At 41.1% G+C, this 27,670-nt stretch overlaps 1 protein-coding gene across 1 annotated transcript in view; it reads left to right on the plus strand.

The window, feature by feature from the left end:
- Positions 1 to 27,402, plus strand: part of LOC143258963 (dual specificity tyrosine-phosphorylation-regulated kinase 2) — an 83,363-nt gene extending 55,961 nt beyond the window's left edge. The window contains exon 2 of the mRNA XM_076519633.1: positions 9,351 to 27,402. Coding sequence (XP_076375748.1) covers positions 9,351 to 10,457 — 1,107 coding nt within the window. The 3' untranslated portion in view covers positions 10,458 to 27,402. The remainder of the gene's footprint in view (positions 1 to 9,350) is intronic.
- The last annotated feature ends 268 nt before the right edge of the window (positions 27,403 to 27,670 follow it).

Genomic DNA, 27,670 nt, shown 5'->3' on the forward strand with positions numbered 1-27,670 from the left:
GACTGCATGCAAGGTCGTTGCATTGACTTCCCAAGATTTTCAACAGATAAATGTAAATAGTATAGAAAAAAAACACAAACTGTTCTATGCATAACCGTCTCTTTGATAAGACATTCAGCGTACGATCAAATTCCCGCGACCAACGTTCGAATTTTCCGACGCGGCACTCTCGAACCAAATTAAATCGGATCGGTGTTTTCATCAGCGATTTTTCCTCCTGTTCTCTCTCTCTCTCTCTCTCTCTCTTTTTGTACATAAAAAGAATCCGAGTTGACGGTAGCTGGAACAATCCACCGAGGGGGAACGACGAAGCAGATACAAGTGCTCCGACGCTCTCCCGTCGTTTGTTTTTCTCCGATAAAATATTGAAAACAATTCTGATGCCACGCTCGATATCGGACGGATAATCCGCTGGCTGTTCGACCGAATCATTCCGCTATCGGGTAACATTGGGATCGATGAGAAACGGATAATTCCGTGTCGTCGATGGTGCTCGAGTAGAAACAATCGTTCTAGCTCGGTGAATTTATACGGGGTGACCGGCGGAACGAACGGGAATGGATTCTACGTGAAAGATTTAGACGAAAATATAGAATGAAATTTTGTTCCATGCCGCGCCGTTTCGGAGATAATTAAGCTTGAAAGTTTGGCTGGCGCCGAGAAACATGGCGGCGCGGCGCGATCGTGTCGCGCTGGTTCCGAAATTCGATTATCTGAGAAAGGAAGAATAATACGGGAGAAATTTTACTCCCCGCGTTTCGATTCGATTTTTCGCGGAGTTAGTGTCAGACCTGGGCAAATTTCATTTCAAATGAAAATAAGAAATAGCTACTTCAAATAATTCATTTCGAATGAATGTTGCTGTTACTTGAAAATACGAATAATATCATTCCCATTTGAAATAATAACAATTTCAAACAATGAATTATTTCGTTCTTCCTTTTTTATTTCAAATATGACAAAAGAAATAATTTCCAAAATAATAGGCAACGAAAAGACTTTACTTTAAGAAACCTCCACGTTGATTTACTTTAAAAAGATCATATTTGAAGAAATCTACGAAGTTTATCTTCAAGAGGTCTTTGTCGGAGTACGTCTAATATCGTCGCGAAAGAAAATAATCGTTCCACTGGCACGAAAGACGAAAGAGGGATGTTATTCCGTAGAAAAACATAGTCAGATCGATCCTTCTATCTTGCAGGAACGTCAGCGAGGACGTCGAAATAAACCAGACTCATAGCTAATAATTAAATCAGGATATAATTTCCAAGAAACGTATCACAATTGTCACAAATAATTATTTCAAATAATTAGGAAATAAAATAACGCGTTATTTAAAATAACAGTTCAAATAATGTTCTGCCAAATGCGATCACAGGCATGGAAATAATTCTGAAATAAAATAACATGATACTTGCAATAACATCTGAAATAATGTCGCTTCGAATGTATGGCATGGCTGCACGTTTTTACAGCACCTCCAAAAACCGAGTGGAATTGACCCAAATAATGTCTGCGAGATAAAGAAATGCCTCTAGTAATTAGACAACCGTACGTACCGTGTCCAAAAAAGGCTGTCGCAAGCCGTCCGTGGAGGTTCAGAAAAGCCGTTCCCAGAAAAAGAGCCTGGAGCAGTTGCATCGCAGTTGCAGCCGGGCGCGGTACATTGTCGCCGGCAGCAACGAGGAAAAGTCTCGAACGACTGATCTTCTCGAGGTCGGCGTGCTCGTGTGAATAAGTAGCGCAAGGCACGAGAGAGCACACCACCTGTTACCTCGGAAGCTAAACAGCCGTTCCAATTAAGGGAATGAGCTTCTTTTTATCGCCGCCGCGTACGAACGAAAGCGAAACCGCGGATAAACATTTATCCGTGCAGAGACTCCGCCCACCTGTGCCGTGTCTTATTTCGCACGGTGATAAAGCGGGGGACGATGGTTCCTGACCCCTTTCGCGAAAACGAAACGCGCGTGCCTCGCTCGCTTTTCTAATTATTCGCGACAGAAGCCAGGCCTGCAATTACGCCGGCAAATAAATCCGCGTTAAACGCCACGGCGCTCCCGTGCCAACGATCCCGCGCGATACGTAATTAACGAAAACGGCCGACGACGATTGGCCCGTGATATCTCGTTGCGGACCCATCGCCGGAAACGAATTAACGAGCGCTAATTGGTTTGCGGAGCGTCCGACAATTTCGATTATTCTCTACCAGCATTCTCTCTGCTTTCGTGTGCGAAATCTTTGCAGCGCGATCACTGGATCAGTTTTCAAATCACGTTGTGCGCGGAAGAGCGTAATTGAAATTATTTACTAGTCTTTGAAATTTGATTATCGTTTTATCGTAGTAGGCGTAAGGTGATCCGATTATTGATTAACGATTATAACTCGATAATTAGTTGCAATAACAACGAATGTACAATCGTTAATCATTAATCAGATTACTTTTTGCCCAACTCTGGTATTCTATTGATATTCGGACACCTTTTAAGACAGAATGATTTTTTTTTAGATCTGTACTTTTTTCTTAGATGTTAGGGAGACTGATTTACTAGCCAACGTATACAAAATTTTGTTTAAAAATTACAAACGGTTGGAATGAGAAAAAAGAAGTAAAAAACTAGCGTTTTTTAAAAATATTTTATCTGAAAATTGCATCGCAATCGGTAGACATCGTAATGAATTACAAACAATTAAAGATAGCTTTCTAACATCTCCAAAATATTCAAGTCGTTTCGATCAATTTGAAAAAAAGGCGTACGAATATTAATGCGAGTCACTGTAGTAGTTATTGTAGTAGAAATATTTGTTGTGGGATCACTGGGTCAGTTTTCAAATCACGTTGTGCGCGGAAGAGCGTAATTGAAATTATTTACTAGTCTTTGAAATTTGATTATCGTTTTATCGTAGTAGGCGTAAGGTGATCCGATTATTGATTAACGATTATAACTCGATAATTAGTTGCAATAACAACGAATGTACAATCGTTAATCATTAATCAGATTACTTTTTGCCCAACTCTGGTATTCTATTGATATTCGGACACCTTTTAAGACAGAATGATTTTTTTTTAGATCTGTACTTTTTTCTTAGATGTTAGGGAGACTGATTTACTAGCCAACGTATACAAAATTTTGTTTAAAAATTACAAACGGTTGGAATGAAAAAAAAGAAGTAAAAAACTAGCGCTTTTTAAAAATATTTTATCTGAAAATTGCATCGCAATCGGTAGACATCGTAATGAATTACAAACAATTAAAGATAGCGAAAGTCACAGCTTTCTAACATCTCCAAAATATTCAAGTCGTTTCGATCAATTTGAAAAAAAGGCGTACGAATATTAATGCGAGTCACTGTAGTAGTTATTGTAGTAGAAATATTTGTTGTGGGATCACTGGGTCAGTTTTCAAATTATGATGCCAGGAAGATCGTAGTTCCAACTATTTACTAGTTCTTGAAATTGTTCATGGTTTTATTATAGTAAGTTGGTGAATTTTTTAACAGCAGTTGGTCGAGGATGTTTTTATAACCTTGACAACGACAGTAGTAATTCCGGTTGTGAACAAATGAATCATATTCAGGGGTATTTATCTTTTAATTTCTTTTTTGGAATTTCTATTTGGAAGAATACTTTTTATAATGTTCACACTTAGTGTGTGAACCCTCTTTATTCCGATTAATCTCTGCGTGTTCTAATTATGCATGTCTCTATAAATAGAGTATATGTAGATAATCGGAAAGGAAAAGCCAGCTTTGTCTATTCCTTTATAACCCTTCTATGATAACAATCCTATTTGCATCCAATTCTAAAACTATTTATCGTTAAATAAAGATCTTGAAATATATGTTTATTACTTATTTACTGTAACAAAAATGAGCAATCATTAAGTCTCTCGCCTAATTAACAGTTGTAGAAAGTACATACACGGAAAATGTGCAAATCATTCGAACAAACATTAAATCACTATTCCCGGTTTAACGAGAATTTACAGGAAATATAAACAATTGCATGCGAACGACGTGGTCAGCCCAAGGCCGAAAAGGGCGTAAATAAGGATTGCAAATTTGATGCATTTAAGAGTAAAATGAAAAGATCGAATATAAAACAATGAAAATATTTAAAAAAATTCAAGGATACTATTGCATTAGTTTTAACGCAATGAAATAATTGAAGGAAGAAAGGAATGACAGCATAGGTTTTGTATCTGTTGGGATTATGGAATGAAAAAATGAATATGATTCTAATTCTTTTCTTAAAAAGACTTTATTTTATTCCTTTATTGAGAGAAGGTATATGGGCGAAAACGATCGAGCGACCAAACTCTACTGAGAGTCCGGTAAGAAAAAAACGCTTCTTTTATACCCTTCTTGGGTTCGTCTTATCCACCAATCAGAGACGTTTATTTGTCGCGTTTCACATTGTATACGTGACGCTGGGATCCCCAAACAGTCAGGGCACGATGTGTATCTAATGGTACCGGTGATGATGTATCGCGGTATCTATTATATACAGTTTACATCACCGTCGTTGCCCGCTGACGGAACCGACGAAAATGTAAACCGATATCTTAGTATCTTAGTACTAAGTAAACTATAGATTAATTTTTGTTCGAGGCTAAAATTTCAACAGTATCTTCGAAATAATGCAAATGGTTTTTATTTTGTATAAAAATCTGGTCTATGTTTAGATCACTGTCAGATAGTCAGGTTTCGTTGTTTGTAAATCTAACGTTAATGGCATTGGCAATCTTTCTGGCGCTATCTGGTGCGCGTTAACGTGTCCATTAAAAAAATTGTGGCATCCGCCGGTAATTCATAGCGCCACGGTTCGACAAATTAGGAATATAGTTGGCTCGGCAGCAGGTCGTGCAGAGCCGGATGTTCGGGCATGTTTACATTGTTACATAAAGCAATTTCACGGTAAGAGCCCGACCGAGCCGCGACGTACGATCATTGAACGAGACAGCAGACCCAGATTCGACTTGCGACATTTCCTAGCTGGAACCAGGACGCCCCACGCTGGGCTACTTCCGTCGCGAAAATCCGCCCTTCGGATCGCTTCCGCTGCGACGCCCCTCCGGAATCGATCCATCGCGTGTTTGCTTACCATCTACGGAGTCTCATGAAAAACCTCTGTCGCCGCCCATGTTACCCACCCTGTGCACCCTTTCCGAAAGTAATCATAATCAATAGACATTAGCTACTCCTCTTGGCGTCGTTCACCCTAAAAGGACGAAGACCGCAGCCACTGATAGTATCTCTGGCAGACCTGGCTAAAAGTATTTGAAAAAATATTGGATATAGTTAATGAAACACTCTTGCTAGTATGAAATAATATATTTCAAGATTTATTTGACATCGTAGAGATAAGTCCACGTATTGAAAAGAGTTATTTATGTTATGCTAAAGAAAACTATTAATCCAAATAGTATCTGTCTCCATTTCTATTATTTGAAATTCTATTTCTTACGATTAATATTTATCAGAGAAAATAAACCTGCAGAGAAAGCACAAACACATATTGTTTTGGAAAACGAACTTTTTCTTATATTTCTCTTAATTGCATACAGCAACTGGAACATTTAATTATTATTAATTGGACTACTTAGTTTTAATTTTTGGTAAGTTGCAAATAACACAATTGTATTCTTAAAATCTTCTGACACTTCCACTATTTTATGTTTTGCCTACTCATTTTATATATATAAGCTGCACTCTGTTCGTAACTATTGAATTACTTGGCTTGGTGACTTCATCCTCGTAGTCTCTTCAACTGAAACTTCATCCATTTTCTATTTTAAACACTGTGAAATTTCTCTGTTTCTCTACCACCGCATAACAATTTGATTTACCGTGATGTTTTACACCGTGACATATGATATCATGAATAGAACGCAATTCATTAAATTGAAATGATTCTTTATTTGTATTTTGAAAAGGTTATTTCGTTCTAAATGGTGTATGATCAGTTTCATTAGCCACTACATGTTTCCAGATATTTTATCCAACTACAATATTTTTGAGAAGCATACAAGCATACAACTCTTGATTTACAATACCTGGATTCATTCAGGTTCGTTCGCCGACTACCGAGCTTCTAACAACGAAATTAAACGATCAGCTGTCAAATCAGAAGCGACAGATTATGATTATAAACAGAACAAGCGATTAAAGAAGTAAATATATCAGTGTCTACATGCGCTCGAACGTCGCCAAGCCGGTTCTCTTAAAGCGCAGGCTGTTGAGGACAGAAGCTAGAATTAGGGAACCCCGATAATATTATAGCTTATTGAACTCTGCATAGAGACGCCTGTTTGCCAATAACTAGGCGAACCACTATAATCCTGGATAAATTCCAAGGTGGCGTTTCTGTTGGCCACACGTGAGCCGCCCGACGTTACCCGAAATATTTATTAAACTAGGCCGGTAGAAAATGGAGACGATCGCACAAAATTATCCCCGACTCTTAGCCGATCCTCTATCCGAACGTTCGCTCTCACATGTCGGTGTGTTAATGAATTACGGCACGAGGGAAACGATCAGAGCCTTCCGGCTATAAATATTATCACCGTGAGTTCGTTGGTTTCTTTTGATCCGGTCTGTCGCGTTGAGTTCGAAGATTTTGTTCGAACGATAAACTATCCGGCAAGCCTCTTACAGTTTTTAATCAGCCACGTTCGGCTAATTCTAGAAAGCAAAATAAAAATAATTCCTTCGAAACGACCTCTCTGCCGCGTACCCTTTCCCTCAAGTTCTCTATGGGATAAACGCGTGTTTAGTATCAGTTCAAAGAATCGAGCAAAATAAAAGCTTTTCGTGCGGAATAAAAGCTTCAATTTGCAACAGCTCGGAGCAAAATAGAAGCTTTGATTTCCTTCTTTATAGGTCGATCATTTTCAAATAATGTCGCTTAAATGATCAATCTAGTTCTCGGGTACCATAATTTCTATCGAGCAAATATAAAATATAAGATTTTCGATGAGTCAAATGTACTCGTTTTCTCGATAAAGACTGCGACATCATTTAACGATGAAAAAACGAAAATATTTGTACTTTGCCCAAAGCTGTCGCGATCGAGGTAATGCAGAAGAATGCACAAAGTCCACAGCATGGTTTGCGCACGGCAGATAGAACATACGTGAATTTCATAAATGTCCGTGGTTTCGTTGTTGCTCACGTTAACGTGTCGTCGACGAAGATCCTTCCGCAAGAATTTCCGAGTGCCTTATCGATTTCCATGTTACGGCTGGGAAACGTTTATCAGCAGCAGTTTCTCACTGGGGAAGTATATTATTTTGTCACGTTCCGTTGCCAAATGCGCCGTAAAGGATACACGGGTCTCATTCCATGCAGACCACGTACGTTATTCATGATACACTTCAGACGGCTGTATATCCGAGATTTCGCGTATCCAACTGGAGCAAATAATGTACCATTCCGTCAGTATGACCGATCCCGTGGAATCTCTTGGAAGCTGTTGAAACAGTGCCGCCTCTCCTGAGCTGCTTCCTTCTAATAAAATAAGAAACTATTAACTTTTATCTGCTACCAGGCAAATTATATCCGTTTCCTTGATCGAGAGCTAATTCGAATATCAGCAGGCATTACCTTTGAAAACGATAAAAGAAAAGATAATTGGAGGTATAGGAATTGGAGCTTGAAATTTGCAATTACTAGACTGCGAACTTTTACGTAAAGTTACATCAATAATAATTTTAATGACTCGAAAGTAATGGTCTTTTTAACTTGTCCTTATTATAAATGGATAAAATCATCGGTCTCTAGCCATAAAAATTATTTGTTCAATCAGCTTTATAGCTTCAATCAGTTTTTATCCCACGAATAGTTTAGCTGATAAACATTAGCTTACTTAATCATCGCGGAACAAAAATCAATATTTAAACTTAAACAAAGAATTGTATTTTTCATGGAAAAATAATCTGTACAAATGTTGGAGTCGCTAATTAATGTTTCCGTCTGACAAGTTGAAAGTCTATTGATGGGGGAGGGGGGATGCACTATTGACACTGGCATAATTTGCTTAATGTCAGTCACGACGACTTACTCGATCATCGGCGTAACGACGCGAAATAATTGAGTGCTATGGAGAATATATCATTTGGACATGAAAGATGTACACCAGTAGATTGGAGTTGGTCAGCGTTTTCTCAGCGACGCGTACCGTAGGGACCTTTGCTATTTTCAAGCGCGTCATCATCGGCTAACTAGGTTTTAGATATTTATATAAACCCGGTTTTTCATCCTTTCCTACCGAAGTTCCATTACATTTCCGACGAGACAAGGAATTCGCAATATTTCCCAACACAATCGATCAATCTATTCTGTTCGAATTCTTTTGAAGCTGAGTTAGCGTTTTGATCTGATAATGATAATATCTGCAATCGGCGACAAGAAATTATTTTGCGATAAGCGATAGCTAAGCAAATCCATATTAACTGTAAAAGTTGTTCAAAAAAATCAGATGATTTTGGTTGCAGATCAAATAGTAGTAAGTCTCCATTGAAAGGTATAATTCAAAGCTCAAGTTGATTGGTGCAGTGCTTTCTTCTCAAAATATTGCTTCAAGATATGAGCCGTTTATTTTGAAAGTGGCATAAGTCGCTTTGTTTTTAAGTCGATATATTTAAGGATTTGCGTTTTAACACGTTTAAAAATATGGATGTTAACTTTCGAGAAGATTTACCTGTATTTGTTATCTCAGGATACTGATATTTTTCTCAGTATAAATAATTTCGTATAAACATTAAAAAATCACCACTTTTCATTACGGTAAAGTGACTTATGCCACTTTCAAAATAAACGGCTCATATGCCATCGAAGCAGGCTCTACCGGAAAGTTCTGTCTGATAATGTCATTGCAAATTTCAATAGATATGCACATATTCATGTGAGACATATATTTTTGAAAAATGTTGCTCACAAATTGCCATCACGCTGGCAAGAGGTCATAAGTAACGACGGAAATTATATTGTACTATAAATATTACTAAATTTATGAAAAATCTATTATTTCCTTTCATTTCTTAAACGGACAGAACTTTCCGGTAGACCTAATAGCATGTTCACATACGCTTCAGTACTCAACAACTCTGAAAATGTCACGCCTCCTACCTGAAAATTCAAAGATATATATATATATATATATATATATATATATATATATATATATATATATCTGAAAAGTCGAACTACAAGATCTGCAAAATCAAAATCAATCTTCTTGAGTAAAAGAAGAAGAAATCCTTTAACATAGTTAGACTGCACCTTCGCTACTTCGCCGACTACTGTACCTCGGTGAATCCGCAGACGTTAATTTGTTGCATGTCTTGTTCCAGGTGATAGATTTCGGATCGAGCTGCTACGAGAACCAGCGCGTCTACACCTACATCCAGAGCCGGTTCTACCGTGCGCCGGAAGTGATCCTGGGTGCTAAGTACGGCATGCCGATCGACATGTGGAGCCTCGGTTGCATCATCGCGGAGTTAGTGACCGGTTGTCCGTTGTTGCCGGGCGATGACGAGGGTGATCAGCTCGCCTGCATAATCGAGTTGCTGGGCATGCCACCTCCACGATTGCTAGAATCCGCGAAACGATCCCGCCAGTTCATTAGCTCGAAGGGCTATCCTCGCTACTGCACCGGCACGATGATGATAGACGGTACTTACGTGTTAGGCGGTGGTTACTCGCGGAAAGGTAAGCGCCGGGGTCCGCCAGGATCTCGCGACCTTCGTCGTATCCTGGTTAGCGAGGACGTGTACTTCCTGGACTTCATTCACCGGTGCTTGGAGTGGGATCCGGACCTGAGGATGACGCCTAGCAAGGCGTTGAAGCACGGCTGGCTGCGGCGCCGACTGCCGAAACCGCCCGAGAAGACTGCTAGCAGCAACGACAATGCCTTGCCAGCTGTGCCAGCTGCTGCGGCTCCACCGTCATCGACCACCGGCTTGAGCATCTCCGCGTCCGGCAGTCGGAGCTCCAGCAAAACGAACACTCTGCAGAGCAATAACATTGAGAACACCGGCAAAATGCTGAACGACATGTTCCAAACGGTGAACACCATCTACTCGGCACTGCAACGTAAGTACGGGGGTCAGCCGGGTCCTACTGTCTGCGGCGGCAACCTCCAGCCCAGCAGCAGCAGCCATCCGATGCTGATCTCTGTAGCTGGTAGCAGTGTCAGTGGTGGTGTTGTTTGTACTGGTGGTGGTGGTAGTGGCAGTAGCGGTGGCGGTGGTGGTGGTGACGCTAGCAGCAGTAGTACTAGTGGTGATCAGCAGCAGCAACCGCAATCGCAACTCCAGCAACAGCAACAACAGTCCCAGCAGTCGCACAGCCATCAGCTGCAAGGACAACAGCACAACAACGGGTCCCGCGGCTCCCACGGATCCCACGGATCCCACGGACCCTCGCACGATAGTCACGGCTCGAGGATAGTACTGTGATCGACGCGTTACGTCGCCAAACGGCTGCTGAACGAACTGACCAGTCGTTCGAAGCAACGACAACCCTCCGTATCGCCAGCCAGGCGACGATACGTCGCCTCTAGCTCCCCGGCACGCTTCCCCAGGTTCCGTGTCTCGTCGCCAAGCCCCGAGAGAACCGATCACCTGCGCTGCGTCACTTAGCCCGAACTCGATGTTCACGGTCGACCTGGCTAGGATACGATCTCGCGACTCCCGGTCGATCAAGAACAGACTCTAAACTATTCGGCGTTTTCGTCAGGGGCCCGGCGAAGTCGCAAATCGAGTAGCCAGACCCAACGGGAAGTAGCCGAATCCCCCTCGTCCGGGGACTTATTGTCCGTGCTGTGAACTTTATCTGTTCGACGACTCGCCGCCCCGAAGACGCACGCTGTTCCGACGGTAGCATGGCCCGGGAACGCGATTCAGATTACGAAGCAGGTGTTGGAGAGACAGCTCTGCTCTAGATCGATCTAGCCACTTGTCCAGAGCAAGGTGGTTGCTTGACTCTTGCCTGTAATACAGCCGACCGTCTATCATTTTGTACCAAGAAATTGAAGGCCACGCGCCGAGAACAGAGTCGCGCCAAGGTTCTGATGCACCGGATTCGTCTACTCAGTCAGTCAGGACTCGCGACCTCGATTATGCTGTCCTAGCCTAGATGGTCGAGAACCACCAGGTGGTGATTGTGCCGAGGGGAACCAAAGACTGGCGCGATATCGACGAATCGATCCTCATTTTCACGCGAAGCCTCTAGCTTCCAGGGGCCTTCCGATCGAAGGGCGCGCGCCACGGTGAACAGAGCCATGGAGACTCTTCCGGGTCGTTGGAGGATCTCGTTAGACTGTCGAAGGCAGGCTCTCTTCACTTTGGGCCGTCTCTCTTTCTCTCTCTCAGTTTCGAGCCGACGAAGCGGGTCAGCGGACTAGAAACCTCGCGGAGACGCGTGTCGCGAGCCCTTGCGGGCGATGTCGAACCAGCAAGATCATCGAATCGAGACGTTCGCTGTTTCTTTCTCTGTTTTCTTTAGTTTGCTAGTCGTTGAACGATAGAGGTTGCGTACCGACCTTCAGGAATTGCGAATAGACTAAGGTTACGGATGTCTTGATCCAACGTCGCAGCGACAGGGTCGTTGCCAAATCGACTAAGAAACGAATCGCATTTCAATGATCCTCGGCGATCAGGCGGTGACGTTACAGGAATCGGGTCGCGACTCCGCAATCAATTGTACAGGAATTAAAACCGAACTAAACTCACATCTAGTTAAGTGGTATACGCTATACGTAATTAGTCATTTATACGGACAGATTATACGCGTCTGACTCTTAGGATCCATAACGACACGCTCAGATACTTAACCCTCTGTCCGGCAACCCTTTTCTGGGCATCATTGTGTAATCGTTCTTCTATCTTTCTTCAAGTGCAATCTTTTCTTTTCCGACTTACTTTTGACTGCCCTCTCAGAAGTTTCTTCAGTTTAAACCGTAGCATTAAGTTCCGATCGGCGACACGATCGATCAACTCACGTGTAAATACTCAACGATTGTCCTGCATTTTTATCACTGCCTTCTGTTTGTCCGTTTTGTTTTGTCTGCCGTTTTCTTAATTAACATTTTTGATCGGCCGGTTCGTTCAGCCGGCTCGATTCGCCTTGTCGGCGCAAATAAACCATGTCGCGAGATCGAAGATCCAGCTCGTTCGATGTCGTTAGCATTTTAATTTGAACAGAACAATACTCTCTCAAATACTCGATCTATACTTAATCGATTCATCATCTCGAGAAGCGGTCCGGTTCGGATGTCGATTTTTCGAGCTTCGAAACTACGCATATTTTTATCGAATACGTAAGCTGCCCTTAGTTTCACGATATTCCTGACGAGTGCTTCGTTTCCTTTTTTCTTTTTATAAGCCGAGCAGTATTCTTTTAACACGACCTTTTGCATTTTCTTTCTTTGAAGCATGGATTTTAAAGAAGCAGGAAACCGGGACGTGGTTTCCTGTCGCGTTGCATTTTTATCGCATCTTTCTCAAAGACAGCGAATAGTCTCGATCATTCGTGGATCTTCCACGAAATAAAAATCTGAGATTTTTTCATCGAACGGAACTCGACGCCCGAAACGCCAATTTTTTTCTTCTGCGAACACAGACTCTTATGGACCAATTTACAGAAGCCGGAATCGTGGAGCTCGTTTACGATTTGATAAAACACAATTTTACCGATTCATCAACCTTTCGAGACGCACGATCCATGTATACACTTCGCATTTAAACGGTCGAAAAGCTGGCCGATTTGAAATCGAAATGCACCTTGAACACTGAAGCTTCTTGATTGAATCAATCAAGGACCAAGCTTCTCATTTCACTTCATTTCGAGATAAATCAATGATACACGGTTCGGAGCATCGAACCATGGTCGAAATTCATGCGAAAAGCTACAAAGCTTCAGCTGTTATTGGCTCGGCAAGCACAGCCGATAGAATTTATGCGCATACCCAGACAAAAAGGAAATGGCAGGCGGCTGTCTCTCTATCTATTTGTACACCTTTCTCTCTCCATTAGCGGGGCGCTGCCCTAAACAGGGACTCTCATGGCCACCGGCACCCACTGCGTAGCCGATCAATACAAAATCGATGACGCATCGTGTGCATTCTATTTTATTTGTCCGATGCAATCGCTGACGCATAATCCAGTTTGTCACTGAATGGAACTTCGCTTCCTAGATATTTTAAGCCAGCCGAATCCCCTGAAAGTACTACAAGGAACTGCAACTTGGTCCTAGATCAAATCTCGTGTAGAACCTCGATTATCCGTTCCTGCGATGCCTGAATTCTTGATTGACTAAACACATTGCGTAAATAAATTGATCTACGGTGATCCGTATACAAAATAATACTGTATACATCAACAATGAACTATCAATGTTCGTCAGATTATTTCGGATAAACGACAATCCTGTTGTATCTTGAGAATCAGAAGTATTTGCAGCGTTATTAATAGTATTAATCGAACATGCACCGTGCTTAGACTTTGTCCAATTATCGTGTTATCTTAAATTGTAAAGTAGGTCAAATTTGGCTATTACCCTCTGTAGCGCCGCTTTTCTGAGTTACATTATCGGCTGTGCTTAGGTCAATGATGAAGTTTATTACAGATCCCCGTTCGGGGCTTTATAGTTACACTTTTACATCGAAGCACCCGATCCCTAAGGGGTGCTTACAATACAAAATAGGTTACACTCTTCGCTCTGTGTTCGCTTAACCCTCGGTTCACGGCGATCCCATGGAACTTACGCGGGGTAAATAATAACTCCGCTATATCCGTTACCGATAACATTTTACGATGGCAGAGCTATTCAACACTCTGGCTAAATCGATCATTCGTCCCGAGAGGATGAATCCGCTGCGCTGTTTAACCCGTTTGCATCTCGAAGCGGAAAAACGTCTGTCGAATGTTCCGCGCAGTAATTACAGTGAATGTATCACTATAACCAGGCCCATTGTTGTGATTATAAATTACAATTAATTACGATTAATGCAAACGGGCTAAGGGTTGACAAAAAAAAGTGTCAAGGCATAATAAGAGCATAATTAAATCCGGCCTCCACTTCCCTAGCAAAGGATACAGTTAGGGTCGGGTTGTGCTTGCAGCGTGCTAGGCCAAACGGTGTTGACCTGACGGCGCGGCACGGCACGGCACGAGAGCGGCGCGCATAGCGTGAACACTCTAATGTAAATCAAATGAAAGAATATCTCGGCCTTGGAGTACGACCGAGCCTGGCATGTAAGTGTGTTTCGACTCTCTAATGGGACCTACTCCTGCTTTTCTTACTCCCTAAGCTGGCGCGCACATCCTCACCATTTTACTGTGCATCCAATCCGCAATGGATCCTGCCTTAGCTGTGAATCGTCAACCAATTAATGCAAAGAAAATTATTGTATCGACCCTCGCTAACGGATCAAGCTGTGGCCTGGAGGTGTGCAGAAAGTAGGACCCATTACATTTAACAGCTTTTCGCAATAATAATTGAACGTTGGTATTACCCCTTGAGTTCGTCCAACAAATGAATCGTACAACGCTATCGCATAGTTTGGCGACCTGGCACGAAGTCCACAGTCCAAATTACTGGAGATAGAACGTTTCCTCTTTAACATTGCGAGGCAAGCGGGTCGCTACGAAGCATGACGCTACTTCCTATTGACTAGCGCTTAATCGCCGGATAAAATATCCAATGCTATTGGTGAAATGCCGCTATAAAAGTATATAGTGAAGCCCGACGAGACGTTAAGGGGGGAACGCTGTATTCATCAACTGCCCATCCAGTGGGCTTCTCGACGAATCGGCTCGGGAGCAGAGCGAGGAGAGACGGTTCCGCGACGAACGGGCTCGAAGGTGACAATTACTCAGCATTTTGTGTTCCCGTAGGGTACAGATCGCATTTAGCCGAATCGCGCGTCCCGTCGAGAACGACTGAAAATCCGCGAGAGGATCCGCTTCGCGGCTCGAGACACGTGCGAGTGTCCAAACCGATGATGATCGTCGATCGCGAGAGCGAGCTTCAACGTGTGCGAATATTCGAGGCGAATTGTCGCGAGCGACCCTGGCACAAACAAATTCGCGCTAATTTTAGTTACGGAACGAATGAGCGGCGTGCAAAGAAAAAGAGAGAGAGAGAGAGAGAGTGTGTGAGAAAGAGAGAGAGAGAGAGAGAGAGAGAGAGAGAGAGAGAGAGAACGTTTCCACGTTGAGAACGAGTTATGTGGGTGAACAACGATTGAGTAGAGAGTTGAAACGATAACGCGGCGAGTGATGCGAACGAAGAATAATTTTGCTGTTCCCTCGTTACACGCTCGGGTCCGTCGGCGAGCCTGTAAAGAGGGAGAGTCGCGTTTCTGTTTTTGGAGTCGTTGCCTGTCTGTTAATCGCCTCCGAGACGTTGTCCGAGACTTAACTTATGTTGTTCGAGGCTTGACTTCTGTTGTTGTTGGTGGAACAAACATAGTGACTTCGGAGCATGGCATAAACGAGGTTTGATCCTTCAAGAGCAACATGGATTTGACGTACTCTTGACAGAGTTTGCGGGTCGCTATCTCTTCTTAGTAACTAGACATTGCCTACAGGGCTCGGAGGAAGTATGTTTGTTCCAGTGACGATCGAGCTAGCAGAACGCTAGAGGCGAACTAAGGTGGGACTCTCGATTAGGTCCCGCGGTTTGTACTCGGAGGCTCATGAATATTCACTTTGCGTACGTGTTGAGCAGGACAGGACGAAGTCGTAAAATTTCGTTTAGCAAGGACCTCCGTCGATGCGACGTCGTAGCATTTGCTGTGTCAGTGGTTCCCGGACAGCCAAGAATCTCCATAACTGCTTCTTTTCTGGGATAGGCACCTTGTCGCGATTCGAAGGACCACACACTGGTCAGAGCAGAATAGAGGTTCAACTGATTAAGTCCAGAGCTGAAGACATCAATTCTATAAACCAAATAGACTGCACACGGATCAGCAACATATATGTAAAGACTAAGATATCGAAGTAAAGAATATTTCGTTCATATCTTAAAATATCGATGAAAACATGTGAAAAGTTTCAAGTTGATCCATCAAACCATCGTTGATAGGAAAATTTTAACAGCATTTTGGATTACAATTTTTTGAGGAACCACTTGACCGCGCGACCAACTCGTAGCAGTGATCGTGAAAGGTAGCGGGGACAGTCGGCGAGCAATCGCAAATGTCCGGAGGCGTGTCCTAGCGAGAGTCCCGCCCTAGCTCCTCCGATTCGACGGTCGAGCGACGCCGCAGCCCGCTCTCCGCAACTTTATCGAATGTAAAGCTAAGTTGCCTAGGAGCCGCTGAACGTGCGAGAGAATTCGACGAATTATCGCGTGATTCGATACGAACGCGTGTTAATCCTAATGAGAGACTGATAAAAAAAATGCTAACGAGGTAAACAACGACAGGCACGATCCACGGAAGAGAAACTAGGAGGGGGAGGCAAGCGGGGGATTGTTAAAGCGAAGTGAACAAAATAAGGAAATGAAAAAAATCGTGATACTGAACAGAAATATCTTGTGATATGGAACTTAGGCGTACATCGGGGTTCCGCCCCGATGGGTATAGATGAATATATATAAATATATATATAAATATGAAGTGCGTATAATAATTATATCACGATGTAACAGGTGAGAAAATCCAGAAAAGAAAAAAAGTGATGGAGCAAAGAACGCCGGGAGTTATTGTAAAAGCGCGTGGGCGAGAGAAGTATAGAGCCAGGGGTGAGATGCGTTACGAGGAGCGAGAAAGAACAACGGTCTCGTGAAACGTTGCACGACACATGCACGACTGTTTTTCACGATTCCTTCTTCTTCCGTTATCCAGTCCTTCTCTACTTTCGTTTGCCTTTTTAATTTTTATCTTCGCGATCACACCCGGTCGCGAGCGCACCCCGAGAAAATGAACGAACCGCTTCTCTACTTTCCTGCTGTATTCGGAATCGTACGGACTCGTCCGTCGATCGATTCACGTTCAGATTTTTACGATCATGAATATCGATTCCTTCGAATACAGTTTTCTGCTCGCATTTTCTCGACGGTGCCCAACGACTACGCATGTATTATTTACGAACCTAGTCCCTTCCGGCGAAATTCCAACAATCGTGCGTTGCCCATACAAGATTCTTCCAATACGAGGGACCAAATTTTATAGCGACGTTCTACTCTGTTCGCCGAACGCGATACTTCGGGCTTCAATCCAATGATCGGTAAGACAACGATTTAATGTACTGCAAACCGCAAATGCTTCTTTTGTATTTGCTTAATAGTTTTTCTTCGGCGACTACGACTAGATTTTATGCATTTATAACAACAATGATTAGGACAAATACGAAACAGTAACAACAGTAATATAACGTTTGAAGAATTTGAAAACGTTAGTTGCATTATTTTCAACTCATTGAAATGATTGAGAAACGAAGTAAAAGTCTACGTAGCTTCTGTATCTTGAAATTAGCGCAGACCATATTTATTTTCCATAAAAATTCGCCAAAAGTCTTAACTGTAACTAACTTAAATTAAATTAAACGAAAATGATAAGCATTTTAATCAATTTTTAATATCACTAAAAAGATAATACGTTCTCTGTGTGCAGATACTGTACATTTTCTCACCTCTTCTTTATTTCAATGTATTTCAAAAAAAATTCGTTGCTATGGAATGGAGGGGATTCTATATTTTTACAAATTTTTTTACTCCTTTACCGCGTTTACAATTCTTTGAAAATCGAAGATTAAGAATCGAGAGTCCGACGTCTGCAAGGAATTGCAATATGGAATCACGAAGAAATCATGATTTTTATTAACGGAAGGGTACAGCAAACTGAGCGGAGCGAGCTCGACGATTTTTTCTCAGAAGCGTCTGATAATTAAGAAACAATCGAATACTCTGTGCATTCATAAAATAGTTAAGAAAGTAAAAAGAAACAACGAATGCTTCCAAATGTGCACGCATAAGGTTTGGTCCCTTGTTTCCGCAGCACCTTGTTGCAATGTCATTTCGGTAGCACCTTGTGCACTGTCGTTTCAATCGAAAGCCAGCTTCGCAGTCGCAAACAGACCCCGATAAACGCATGCAACGCGCGCGAACGTTGTTCACGCAGCTCTCCGGTTTTATTATTAACAAATATTGCTCTAGTTTACTTTCGTTCACTTAATTTATCGATCACTCACACCGACATACGTACATCCATTCACACACACACAGACATACACACAAGATGAGCGCTCGCTCGTTTACGAACGACAGACCCCACACACTCATCCAAACACACACACACAACTCACTCACTCACTCCGCTTTATTACTGTGATCAACGTGTATGTACAAACGACACGTTCGTTGTTCGTGCAACTTCGGCTCAAAACTCCACTCTGTGTGTATATCGTCGACTGATCTCGAAGAAGATTGCGCAAAAATTAATTAATACAGGTATCGTTCGCTCCCGAATGATACCTCGATTACATGACTAAGCGATCTACGATATTCTCCTTCTTTTTTTTTCGTTTTTTTTTTTCCTTTTACTATTACGATCATTTTGATAATTATTATTATTATTATTATGATTACTATTATCATCACCATTATTATTCTTATTATTCTTATGATTATTATTACATGATTATTACGATTAGTCCTTCTTTTAATCTAGTGCTTTTTATCGCACTCACGACGAGAAAGGAAAACTAATGTTTAAGTGATAGCTTTAGGCTTTATAATGCGTAAACCAGCATGAAATTGTAAGCGCGGACGGTTTCAGAGTCGAGACTTTAAATCATGGCGAACGAGGATGTGTGTCCGATTGTCTGGAATCCGTGTCCGAAGACTCCTCTTCCCGCGGAAAGAATAAAGATTCAATGAGGAAAGTACGCGCTACGCTTTTCCTTCTCTCCTCTTCATCTTCACACTCTTCGCTCTTCTTCGCTCTAATCCGGTTCGTTGGCCCTTTCCATCTAGCCGACGGCTGTGCTGAAAGATGATAAACGCCGGTAGAAAACGCTGTAAGTGTCAAGTCGTTGCAACTGCGTTTGCAAATTTCTGTGAATGGCACGTTAATTCTTCAAACCAAAGGCGCGTACAAAATTTCCTGCAAATGCAATTTCCTGCCCAATGAATTTGTACTATATCGATAATAATCTTTCATAGAAAACTTCCGATTCGATTGGTCAACGATAACGGCAATTTCATTCAACTCAGTTTACTGTCTCTATGTTCAAATTGTCATGTAGAAAATGATTAACAGGGCTAAAATTGACTCTGGTTTCCACAACAAACTATATCTGAATAAATAGATACAGAGTGTCATCTTTACAATCTCAGCGTACATAAAATAAAAAATCTGCAATCCGTTATTTTGAAGGGTTATTTTGACATCTCGATGCTCTAAGTATCATTCTTTTTTCATTAATGAAAACATTGAAACTTGGCACTCACAGTATTTTCTAGAAAGACCGTGTCCATAAAAATATTTCTCAAGCATATATGAACTCTGACACGGATCAAAAACCCGTGTAACTTTCAAAGGCACCCCACACAAAGCAGGAATAGCTGCTCGAAACATTCATTTTATTCTGTAAAGGGTGGGGAGAGCCTGTAGCGAGGAAGCGCCGTATTTCCGGTTTCCGTTGGCTGTGCAAACATACTCGATCAGCACCGTTTCTGCATCCCCCGTTTGCGGGGCACGTCGAAACACGTTTTTCACCCTCGCGATCGAGAAACCGGCTCGATGGCGGGACGCATATTTATAGGCGGTCGCGCGACCCGGTTGGACGCATTGAATTTTCTAAAAGGACCTCGGCGAACATCAAAGCCCCCTATTAAAAATAAACGTTGTCGCTACCGATTCCCGGCGACACGCTCTACGGACGTGCATGCTGAGGCTTCGCCGATACGTGTTCCCACGCGAAGGAATCTGGACTAATTATTTACAAAACGATACCTGGAAAAATCGGCGAAATGATTGACACGTCCCTTCGGAATGGCTGCATGAAAGATTCCAGTATGATATTTCATTCACTTTTATTTGGCTTTTCAAAAAGAAATTATGTTTCATTTAGAATGTCAGTTTCTAGAGAAATATTTATTAGGATATAATAGAGAGGAATTGTTTTCCGTAGTCGCATCATTCCTGCTTTGTTCTCGAAGCAAATATGTAGCCTATAAAGCGTCACATTTTAAAAGAAGAAGAAGCAGTCGAAGATCTTACAGTGTTCAGAAAATGAATAACTCTTTACCTCGAGGAACGTGCGAAGATTAAACTTCGATCATTTTTAATTGTTCAAATTCGGTTTCATTGATTAAGGTAAAACCCTTACCCTAAAATAAAATTTAGGATAAGAGTTGCTGTTTCTTTTGAATCAGTGGACAACTTTTATCAAATTGACGGCAGGGATGAGTGAGACGGAAGACTCGATCTTAATGCGAGTCTTAATTTTTATGAATTTTTTTTATAAAAGTTGGAACGCGGAACTGTTTCATCCATCAAGTAGAAAATTCGCAATAATAAAGAAGAAACGTGAATACATTGTTTTGTATTGTAGAAAGTCGTAAAAAGATGCAAGTTTCCTGACGATTTTATCGTAGACTATGTTTGGACACACAGTATTCAGAAATCCTCCGTACCATTTTGTAAATATTCACCGAATCCAGGCCGGTGATTTCGGACGAAAAGTGAAGAAGAGAGAGAGCGAGAGAGCGAGAAGTTCGCGTAAAAATTATCAGCATTGAATCGGTGTCTCGTCACGACCGATAATGGTAGTTTTAACGCCGCGATGCGTAGGAGGACGATAAGGCACCGGAAACGACAGTGTTCGCAACGAAACAAGACAGAGGAAGCGGTCGTGTTCACGTGACGAAGAAAGTCGTGATCGCGAGTTCGGTGCGAACGATGAATCGGAAACGGACAGAGATACATAGATTGATTCCACACAGGGTTAGTCGAAATTAACACTGCCGTTCATAAGTTACTAGACACTTGCTCCCGAGAACGAACCTCGTCTACGCCGAACCGTCCGCTCTTGCATCTCTCGCGAATCAGTTCGTTCCTCGTATTACTTTTTCAAGCGGCGACGATTCGTGTATCTAATCTAGTTAAAATGTAACGGAAACGAAGAAGAAAAGAGAAAGGAAAACGTTAAGGCTCCTTCGAACGAAGAGAATCCGGAACGGAAGTAATCGACGGATCCCAAGACTACTTTCCACGTTCATTGAACATAAAAGTGTCCGGCAGCTTATGGACTTGTAATCTCGTACATCTAGTCCCGCTTCTTTTTTAATTCTTTCGTGTCTCTCCTTTGTGAATCATCCCCGATTAGTTTACCGTTGAGAAATTTCTGCGAACCGGTCGAGTGATTAGCGACCGGCGAAATCCCGATGGAACCCTGATATACTTATACATGTATACATTAATTACGGAAATATGTCTTTTGCGTCGCGCAGCGTACGTTTGTATGAACATTTATTTCGTTGTCGTTCCGAGCGCATCATTGTACATACAGAATATGTGTATGCGGCGTGCATTGCATCACACATCGGTTCTTGATACGCATATCGTATGAACGAAGAAACGCGTCTTGTAGACTTTAATTTTACTTCAGCTTCGAATAACAAGGTCGGAGATACGACGCCATTGTTCCTTGTGGTAATAATAAATTTTTAGATCATTAAAAAATAACACCTTGTGGCAGTTTACGTTCACAGCCTGCGTTTCGATCCTCCAACGGTTCTTTTCTTTCTTTTTTTTATCACGTTTCGAAGTTCGCCCAGTTGCGGACGGGGCTGCGTTTGTCGACGCTGCTGGAAGTTGCGCAGTTCAAGAGGCCTCCGCCATTTTGTTTCCATTCGTTAATTGCTCCAACGGCATCCCCGGGAAAGTTCTGCGGGTTCAATTCGCCCCGCGGATGTTAATATTCGTTTCCGGCCGACTTTGTTCCCAGTTTACAAACGAACCCTTCCCTCCCGGTAACAGTAGGTCACGAAAGTATCGACCACGCCCACGAAATTAATATCCTTAATTAAGCCGTTCGTGGGAAAATATTAAAAATAAATATTATAGGTCGTGACGCGGTTTTTCCGAGTAACTCTGGAATTTTACCTTGGAACGTCATCGATTGGTTAAACGAATTCCGCGGACTTCGTTCGGTTTCGCATTCGGTAAAATTGTGAGATCTAAATGAGAACGATTTATAATGTAGGTAGGCTGCGCTAAGTTTATATAACAACGTTTAGTGTAGAAAACACCGTGTACATTTGTACAGAGCACCACCATGCAAGATATGAAAGTAACCATTGTGTGTGCATGGAGTTCCGATTTGGACGAACAAACTTATCGTTTAAGCGTGACGAAAGCTAATAAACGATTTGTAAAGTGACTTCGAAAATTCGTTCTTACCGTACGTTCTATTTAGCGGCTACGGTGGACGGATATTTTTATTACCACTGAATTTACGTCATCGTTTGTTCTCGCCTCGTTGTCTATTTCATGCTGGCAGAAGCACCGTTCTAATATTTTCAAGCGTCGAAGAAGAACAGACGCCTATATTCTTGAACAAATTATTTCGTTATCATGGAAATTGACTCTTGCAGTTGTTGAAATTCGTGAGTCGAAAAAAGAATGGAAATCGAAGAAGACGAAGAGAAAGAGAGAAAAACTCTGTATCCACAGTCTTGAATACACTAGCATCGAAGAAAATTTTAAAAAATTTCCTAATCGTTGCTAAATTGATGCTGCTACGTTATACAACTCGAATCTTAAGCGTTCAAGAATTCTGAATTCAGATCCTCAATTTTTGTTTCGCATAAATCAGGTTGGCAAGACAATACGCTATCCAATAAATAAGTAAACATATGCTACTTAAACAATTTATTCTCGTAGCTGATGGACGTGCCTACATGTCCCAAAAAGATTATTCCAATATCGTCAATTTTCTGTTGGCAACAAATTTCAGAAGAATCGCTTACTTTCGTAGCTATTTATGAAGCAAGGCTTAAAGCAGCTTCGATACTTTCGCAACTGCTTAAAATTGGAAGTAATCGCAAAGTTCATCAGTTAATCTGCTTGTCGAACGCAAATTCCGATGGCCGCTGATAGAATTTTGCAACGGACTGTATACATATAAGTTCCCATGATATGTATGTGACTCTCTCAAGCGTTCGTACGGTAATTAAAGAGTTCGTAATTAATCTCCAGGGACGAAGATTTATTGAACAGATCGGCGTGGCTCCAAGTTCGTTGAACACGGCCGCCTCGTTCCGTGACCTTCCCCTCTTTCGATCTCGCCATTCCGTTCAATCTGATCCTTCTCTCTCGTTCTCTCTCTCTCTCTCTCTCTCTCTCTCTCCCTCTCTCTCTCTCTCTCTCCCTCTCTCTCTCTCTCTCTCTCTCTCTTTCTGTCTCTCTCTCTCTCTCTCTTTTGCTTCTCTTATCAAGATCTTTGAAAAGATTTCGTTTTGTACAACCGTCTTTGAGGATCCGAGCGAAAAGGAAATGGAGTTTCCCGAAGTTTGTAAACCGTAAAATAACCCCCTCGACGATTAGAAGGGGGAAGAAAATTCTGTAATCGATGGAAAATTCTGGAAATGGAATTTTGCGTGTACGTTCGCCGTCTAGTAACGAGGCAAACGTCGTCAGGTGGTTTGTGCTGGATCGACTGCGGATTTTTGTGCTAAATAAAAACGTGTTGCATCGATCGTTCGGAACGAAAACTACTAGAAAATGTCGTGTACATTTTTGCTGACAAACAACAAAATCACTATAGCTGTTCCCTTTATTGGACAATTAAGAATTGATTTATATTGGCGGCATACAGACATGGTCTAAAATTACGATGTGCAACGACTAAAATGTTGAGTATCGACGCAAGGCTCGGATTATCAATAAATTCTCAATCTCTTTGCCGTTGTACTCATTTTTGTCGCATAACATCCGCAGTCTATTAACGATCGATTCGTGTCTGAAATAAATAAGGGACGGTGATTAGCGAGCCGATAACGTGTCGAGGTTAAAGAGGAAGGGAGGACAATACACGAGAGTCGATCGTCAGCTGCTCTTCTTTCATTCCTCCTTTCGGTTTCCTTCGACCAACAATGGACGATGAGTTACGATGCGTGTTCGCATCCCCGATTCTCTCTTCCGAATAGTGATGGAATCGATACTGGTATTATCGATGATATTCAGTCAATTCGATGCCAAACTACTTAATAGCAGGTGTCGATATGTATCGAAATTTTAAATACTTAATATCACTTGTCGATACCAAAATTTATTAACACGTTGAGCGCTGCGTCGACCACATACGGGCGACACTAATTTTTGACCAATTTTTAGAATTCATTTTCATTGTAATATATTCGAACAATCACAATTTAATTAGGACGTCTCGGATACGAAAGCATTCTAATGTCATCCACTATGATCAATTTTTAATTTCTAGTTTCGGTTTCATTGATCAAATTGTTTCGACGTTATGGGAATTTTAGGGGTTGTTTTTCGGCGCTTAACGTGTTAAAATGATATACTGTATTGAATCGAAGTTTCTTTGGAGCCTTCCGGAAGTATCGATACTTGTTTGATACTGTACGAATTGTCGTTTGTAAGAAAACATTTATGCGTAATGGCAACTTTCGTTCTAGCCGAACAAGTTTTTTCAAAGGCCGGAGAATTGATTAGTAAAAAAAGAAATCGTTTAAAAGACAGCACCGTAGGTAGAATAATATTTCTTAATAACATTTTATGATAAAAAAAATGGCAAGATAATATACACACGCGCATGAATACATGAGCCGTTTATTTTGAAAATGGCCTAAGCCTATTTGTCAATTATTTCCGGTTGCCCGTGGTTACATGTACAACTTAAAGTTATCTATCAATAAAGCATTTGAGGTTACTTATATTCCGAGTAAGTACGATAATTTTGGACACATAAGTTTTCAGAGTTAGTTCAATAATTGAGCCGTTTATTTCGAAAGTGGCCTTAGTCCATTTATATTTAAATTGAGGTATTTATTATTGATAATGTCCGAAGGCAGTGATGAAGGTAATTTTAATTAATTAGTATTTAACAAGTGAACCTCAGTTTTTGGACAATTGCTTTAGTTGAATAATCAGTACGTTTAATTAACGCAGTTACAAAAATTACGCAATATACATACTCACAGTTAAATATAAAACTTAAAACTTAATATTAAATTTTAGAAATTATTTCACCCATAGGGAAAAACAAAACGACAAGATCATTTAGTTCAGATAGTGAAAAAGAATTAGTAACTAATGATTTCAAGGAAAATCGAAAGAGAAAGTGAATTATAGAACAATATTCGTCGTCAGGGGATGAATATACAGATAACAATGGAGAAAAGATTCATGAAACATACATCCAAAAAGTGCGAAAGATTAATAAACGGAATTCGGGAAAAAGATATTGTACTCAAACCGGAAATATTGTACCTTCAAAAGTTTTCCAAAGCAAAGATTGCCGTTGTACAAAAGCTTGCATAAAAAATTACGAAGAAGAAGAAAGAAAGAATATTTTTGAGAAGTTTTGCTATTTGGGAGATTTTAATAATAAATAAAATGAAGCTGGCGAGCGCAAAACTGCGAAATGAAGACGTAAAAAAAAACGGGAAAGGTTCACCAAGAAATTGGAATTGTTTTGAATCGCATAAATTATGTTGTAAAGATATATAGAATAAATTGAGTATTGTTTTTTTTAATTTGAAGCATCTTAAATTATGTTGAATGGACTTGGGCTCCTTTAAATTTTATAACGAATCTGGTTGTTAATTTTGAAAGTGGCCTAACTCCATTCTTGGTAAAAAAACGCATATTATTCGCTTGATAATTGCCATTATAAATTTAACTCCTTTAGATACACTTAAGCGGTATGACTGATTAGTATCCTGTACGTATATTTTTAATTGCATTGAAACACAAACCCTTAAATATCTCAATTTAAGTATAAATGGACTTAGGCTACTTTCAAAATAAACGGCTCACATATAATATAAATCTATTCTATGTATATGTAATACATTTGTATTATATTATACATATATATATATATATATTATATATATATATACATTTATATGTATATGTAATATGACATTATTTACTAATCAAAAAGTAAAAACTAAAAACAGTACATACGAGTTTTTCTGTTTACAAAACATTCAATTTATTTTAAGTACTTCTAAAATAAAAGCATTTAAAAATCAGATTTTATTGATTCCTATTTCCTCGTGTGTTGTACTAATAAATAAAAATCAATATTTTTGTTCTGTGTAATTTGATACTTTCATGAAAGTATACATAGACAAGAGAGCGTACCGGCGCCGGTATTCTTGTAGAAGTATCAGTCAGGTATCAATATTTTGAGTAAGTGTTGAAGAGGTATCGACCTGTTTGATACCTACGTCTTTGATACGATTCAGTACTAGATCGAAATTTGTCATCCGGTATCGATAGATATCGACGCGGTATCAGTCTCAACACTACTTCCGAGGGAAACAATATCAAAAGATACTTCGTACAGACGTTTCCATAGAATCGAGAACTGAAAGCTGAAAAATTCACTCGAAAGGAACTGCGCGCGGGGAATTGTTTTTCACGATCCAGCGTAGGGGCTGAAATTGCAGCTTTCTTCTTCCTGCGGAAACAAAAATTGAGTTTTCGGAGTTGCAGCCCGTTTCCTTCTCTCTGGATGAACTTTCGGAAGCCTGGGTCGAGGGAGAAACCTAAACGCTTTATCATCGAAGGGTTCATGCTCCGGAGGGAGTGCAATAAGAGGAAAGTACTCTTACTTCATAGTCAGGTCGTTACTGTTTAAGTTCAAGGATAGAATTAATTAGAGGCGTGTATAGTCATGTATGCGATTAAGAAATCGGCGAGCACACACACACACACACACACACACACACACACACACACACACACACACACACACACACACAACAGTGCTGTGCTTCTTCTTCCCGACCGCGGATTTTCATTCCGCGAGTCTTTTGAGTGCAAGGCGTCCGCCAACCTGCTGATCGTAAATCCTCGCGAGTCGTCTTTGTTCAATTTACACCGTTGTAACGGAGTGTGTGCGCGTGTATGCGTGTGAGTGCGTGTAAAATTGCGTGTTGCGCACCCGCGGATTCGTGGGAGAGAAGGGGAGAGAATAATTGTCTTTCATGCGTCACGATGTTTTATCCTATCATCCCATTCACACGCATAAATTGTATCACGATCCCTCTCGGATTATACACGTATATACTTATGAGCGTCTGTATTCGATTGTGTACCTCAATTTGTATATATATACATATATATTAAAAGGAACAAAAAAAAAGTGAATTGATCCCCCGGGACATGGGGGAACGTTTTGAAAAACCGAAGTCGTCTGAGTTTCCGTAATTTTCCGGCACCCTTCGGCGATCCGCCATGCCGGCTAATTAAAATTCGACCGGCGCTCGTTAAATTATTGTTCGCTGGCGTGCAATTTAATCGTTCACTCGAGTAACAAATGAAAATATCGGTCGACCGTTTTAACGAGTTCGGTGTCTCGCGAATTTGCTGAGTTTATTTATTTCATCCGTAACTGAGATAAGCTTTTTGGTAATTACGATTATTAATTGTTCAGTAATGCAGATTTCAGTTTATGTT

This window comes from Megalopta genalis, chromosome 3 (assembly GCF_051020955.1).
Source record: "Megalopta genalis isolate 19385.01 chromosome 3, iyMegGena1_principal, whole genome shotgun sequence".
NCBI lineage: Eukaryota > Metazoa > Arthropoda > Insecta > Hymenoptera > Halictidae > Megalopta > Megalopta genalis.